At 37.4% G+C, this 5703-nt stretch overlaps 1 protein-coding gene across 1 annotated transcript; it reads right to left on the minus strand.

Moving 5' to 3' along the window:
• Positions 1 to 2102: 2102 nt before the first annotated feature.
• Positions 2103 to 5703, minus strand: LOC140231211 (long-chain fatty acid transport protein 3-like). Its single transcript, XM_072311357.1, has 3 exons — positions 5687 to 5703; positions 4072 to 4169; positions 2103 to 2410 (listed from the first exon to the last, which is right to left on the minus strand). Exons 1-3 carry the CDS (start codon positions 5701 to 5703, stop codon positions 2103 to 2105), a joined length of 423 nt encoding a protein of 140 aa, XP_072167458.1.

The raw sequence follows: 5703 nt of genomic DNA on the forward strand, positions 1-5703 counted from the left end.
TATCTCACAGATACGTTAGATGTAGCAGTTGGTGTAAATTGAGTCAAATTAGGTTAAATATGCAAAAACCTTGAGTATAACTATTTTCGCTTTTTTTGGCACGCTGCTGGACCGGTCATATGGAATTGCTAAAACAGACCATCCCAGAGAGTGTTGTGCAGTTGACCAATTGCAGTCTTCGGTGCGTTCAAAAACGAATGGAAACAACATATAATATATATAACAAAGCAACTGTAATGATGGTAGTATTTAATAATGATAACTACATCAACAAGGAAATGATAAACATTAATAATGTGGCAAAACATTAATGTGTAATATAAAAAACAGTAGCACAAGGGAAGGTTGACAGTGGCACGATTACATTAATGTGTTTTCTACAGACGCAGGACCTTGCTTATACCATCAGATAAATGACATGTCCTTTAGAAAGAATCCAGTCTTTGCGCAAACACGTGCAAATAACCATTTTAGTAGATACCAGGCAAATCTGTGAATATTATAATCAACGACTCGCGTAATCGTTAGTGCACACGTGAAAGTAAAACATAAAAAAAGAAATGATGGACAATCAAATTGAGCCTCCACGCAAGTAATACGTCAAAAAGTGAAATTACGTTACAATATGTATCCCTTGTAGTTAGATACACATACATACATACATTTATCCCGCTGTTTATTAAAGGGATGGTATAGCATTGGTTGAGATGAGGATTCATCTTTTAACCTTCTACGAGATACTTACAAACCACTTCATGAAATGATAAAGAGCATAGATAATTACCATGGCATTCAAATTGAAATTTAAAGTTTATTTGAGGAAAATCGGAATGGCTGAGATATCCAAAACCAAAGTAAAACAAAGCAATCTTAATAAAAGATGGATCCCACCTTTTATCGGGTTCAATTTATCTGGACATCTCAATCATTTCAAAACCAATTTTCCCAAAATAAACTTTAAATTTCAATTCGATTGATGTGCTCTTTAACATTTCATAAAGTGGTTCTTCTTAGAATTATAATTGCTCTTTCATATTTCATTAGAGGTTCACACACAAAAAAGTTGGAAACCTGAAAGTTCCATCTCACCCAAAACTATACCATCCCTTTAACTGTTTAACCATCATTTAGCTTATATCTCTTTATTTTATCCGAATTTCTTACTCTCTATCATCAGCGTTCTTATTCTAACGCTTTGGTATTGGAGGGAAAAACAAATGCGGCTGCAGAGGGGAAACGTTAGTTAGTTAGTTAGTTAGCTAGTTAGTTAGTTTTTGTTGTTTTTGTTCTTGTTTTGTTGTGGGTTTTGTTTTTGTTTTTTGGGGGGGTTATCTTTTTTTTTTTTTCGTTACAGAGCAATTCGGAAAGTAATACCCGCATCTCGAACTGTAGAGGGCGTTAACGCTTAAGTTGGTGCTTTGTCGTAGCGCTGCATGCTTATAAGAACGGACTCCTATATTAAAATTTCAGAGAGAGAAAGAGAGAGAGAAGGAATATTTCTGTAATTCATATCACTTAAAAATTCTGCAACAAATATATTTCAATCACAAAACGTACACTTGCAACGTACCAATCAATCTGGGCATGGAATTCCTGGTTGGATCACCGGAGTTAAGGGCCCGTTTTTGCACAAAAAAAAAAAAAAAAAAAATGATATGATGAAATTGACAAAATGTGTCCCGACATGCGATAAGAATAATCATGTTAAAATTGCTACAAAACTCTCCAGCTTCAAAAACTGGGTACAAATGTACGACACCGGAGTAAATGCATTCTTAAATTCGAACACAAAATCATATCATACGCGTTCATCGATAACATTTGCAATGATCAGCAATCGTTGTGATATTAGGTAAATTCTGAACTTCGTCACATTTACAATTATGAATCGTCATATTATGAGCACAATTGAATACGGAGGGAACATAATAATAATAATTATGCAGTGCTACATGAAGTTAATAATGATGATTTACTGAGACAGTTATTAAATTTCGATGTCGCCATGTGGAATGTCATTTTCTTCGATAGAGAACACTACATACACACATCTCAAACACGTTATCAGTTGCTGCAGCTATGATTATTATGATTTTTTTTTTTCAAAGCTTCGAATTACCGGCCAGAATTCGGGCTAGATCTGCCGTGTCCATGGGCGAATACGTCTTCTTGCGATCATTTAGAAGAAAGATCGGATCGGCGATGACGTCGACGTCGAATCCCTGCCTCACCAGCTCTGATTTCTGATGTTTGAAGGTGGTCGTAGTCGGTATGACTGGCATGAGACGAACGAAAAGGGGGCGAGCATAGCGGGGCAGTGATTCCGTCACTTGACGATAGAGGGCGTCAGCGTCAAATGTCCTGCCGTGGCGCATTGAGACGCTTGCCATTCCTGCGCGACCGTCGTGTCCTGGTGGTGATTGAAGGAGTGAGGGATGCCATTAAAAGTTAATGACATTATCATTACAGAAGTTAACAAAGACTTATTTACGTTACAAGCTGAACACAATATTTTCCCTCCTATTGTTGTGTACCTGAGTGGTTTCGGCTACATAAGGAAGTTGGTCCTCTAGTGTTACAGAAATGTTTCAGACATACACGTTTTCCTCCAAGAACAACTGTAACATTTCCATACAAAATAGAATTTACATAAAATAAAGTATCATTCTAGATTATTTTCGAAGTTTACATGCGGATAACTTCCGATTTAATCAAGAATTATGATGCTCGATCATTCTTTCCGGAATTTTTCGCATCACATTCATTCGAAGTTATGCTCTTCCCTTCGTTTTTATTTTTGAAAAGTAGCATTAATCTAGTACAAAAAGGAAAGATATTAGGTAATGCTGTACAGCCGCATAAAAACAAAAGAGTCCAAACTTTGATCAAAACTTGTACATTATTTTTATGGACCTGATGAAAATAGATGAAGTGTACTGGGCATGTGGCTCTATTCCTTAATAGCCATTGTTACCTTGTCCATGTTTGTGGTCAATTCTATGCTTCTCATCGATTTTTCTTTCATAATCTTGTAAATAGATAATGATGATACTGGTGATAGCATTGATCTTTTAAATACAATAGGTGCTTGGACAGTACGCATGCTCGTACGTGACTGCATGAGTTGTTGTGTTCTGGCTGACTTCAAGTGCCGTGTCCATGAAAAACATAGACACATTAAAGCAATATCCGGTGTTTGTCATCAACATATCAACTTGTTGCTGGATACCACTACACCACAAGGAAAATTGTCACAGTTAACATTTTCCCCTGAATGTACTTCAGTGTTCATTGTCCTTCCTTTGTTATATATAAATCGATATCAATAATAAGCCCCTAAACATACTCGATGTTACAAATGACGTCATGTCATTCTGAGACTGTTTCCGTTTTCGGCCTGAACATAATATCCACATGACTTGTACGAATTAGAGGTAGGTAGAATGATGAAAAAAAAAATGTTTCCAAAGATCAACCCCTATATAGTTTTAAGTTATTCACGATAAATTATTAGCTATAGTCTGCATTAACAAGTTTATTCAAATTCAGATATTTCTTTCGGCGTAGACTCAGAAAATACGCGCATGATGAAACCGTAGAGTTCGAGCAGAACACACACACACACACACACACACACAAACAAAAACCTTTGCCACAGGAATGAAGTGACAGCGAAGATAATTCCCTTAGATATGAAACATAAAGGACATAAATCGTTAGATAATTCATATATATATATATGTATATATATATATATATATATATATATATATATATATATATATAGAGAGAGAGAGAGAGAGAGAGAGAGAGAGAGAGAGAGAGATAAGACAGCTTTTTATTCCTGGTAGGTGAGTGTATGGAAAATCATTTTCAAGTGCAAGACCTTACTATTCGCTACCTGTATTAAAGAAAAAAAAAAAAACTCCATGATAATCAGATAGTTAGACGTGTTGAATGTTGCAATGTAGCCCCAACAGCCGCTTGCGATGGATTTTATCATTTATACCATCTATTATAATCACCTTTGTCATCATCATAAATCGTAACAACTCAGTATTTTAAGATTACCTGGTACTTCCACACCATAGACGTTTGCCTCCAATACGCTGGGATCCTGGCAGATGATGTGCGACACCTCCAAGGTTGAAACGTTTTCCCCCTTCCATCTGTTGAAAAAAAAAAATGACGTAATAATGATAACGCGCAAAACTATTGTTCTGCGAGTTCTTCGCGTAACAGCACAGCAAAAGAATAATCAATATCCTCAGCTATCCCTATTTATAAGAGATTCTAACACGTGGAACAAAGGCTGCTGACACATCTTAACAGCAATGTTACAAGTGGATGGTACGTATCAGGGCTCACACCTGTACTACTAAGCAGCCATGATGATAATCACTTTGATTATCATGTAAATTGTTGGTGCAAGCTGTTCAGCTTTATTCACGACCATCATAAACGGATAAGGATTTCTCGTATATACAGGTATTTCTGTCATAATGTATGATTATCACATGAATAAACAGTGAAAAAAAAATGCAACAAAATATCACATCAAAAGCAAACGGAAGCAAGCTTTCTGCGAGACATGTCTGCCTTGTAGTAGTCTTGCGGTAATCCAGGGTGAGCCGTATTCGTGCCACCGCCTTTCCGGTCGACTTGCCTAAGCCTTGTCCGAGAGAGAGAAGAGGTTTAGAGCGTTCAGGATAGATCTTGGAGACTCTCTCGAATAATCATCAGAAAAGTATATCAACGTTTTGCCCTTTAAATACGCAGACCGTTAATTGTCAGTGTTTCTGCCATCATCAAAATAATTCAAGTAATAAGTTGATGAACGGCATTTCTTCAATCAGTTGAAATAAAAGCAATTCGACGCAAGAATGTATTAATTTGAAAAATAACCTATAATTATGCAGTATACCCGCTGCTGTGAGGGATAAGAAAGAACCAGCATTTGGCTGTCAGGCCGAAGCTCAGTGGTTAGTTGGGTACAACGCCTGACTATTAATCAGGAGATCGTTGGTTCGAGTCCAACCAGAGTATGTAGCAACCATTCAGTCACCAGTTGGAAAGCACGTAGTAGCGCTCTCGTCAGCGTATTAATATCGGCTGCGCGATAGTAATGGTACATGTTTGAGGGTGCTATACACCTAAGGTACTATTACTTATTTGCATAATTATTAACTTCCCTTTTTCGGCAATTCGCTTTCTGCAGGAAATGGCGTAAGGCATAGCGAAGAAAAAAAAAAGAGTTTTATAAAAGCTTTACAAAGGGACAAGTATCACGTGATTTCCAAAGAGAAGTGGGGGCGCTGTGGTATACTAGTAGTGGATAAGACTCCCGACTCCCAATCGGAGGACTCGAGTTCAATTCCCGCCCAGTGCTTACGTCCTTGGACACGATCTTTTTTTACCTACAATGTCCCTCTCGACCCAGGTGTATAAATGGGTAGCTGGCAACGCTGGGGTAATAATAATGGCAGGGCCCTTTGGTAGAGCAGAGGCAACGCTCTTTGTTTGTTTGTTTGTTCGTTTATTTGTTTGTTTGTTTGTTTGTTTGTTTTTTACTTCAGAAGGACGCCTTTTATGATGCAATGTGTGCGTGGTTTGTGTAGAGCACCATCGGTAAGAAATAATAGGGTTAAATCAAGGTTGCCATTACCACTGGCAGCCTTTTTCGTACCGTGTCTTCCATGACAT

This window comes from Diadema setosum, chromosome 7 (assembly GCF_964275005.1).
Source record: "Diadema setosum chromosome 7, eeDiaSeto1, whole genome shotgun sequence".
In the NCBI taxonomy this organism is placed as follows: Eukaryota; Metazoa; Echinodermata; class Echinoidea; order Diadematoida; family Diadematidae; genus Diadema; species Diadema setosum.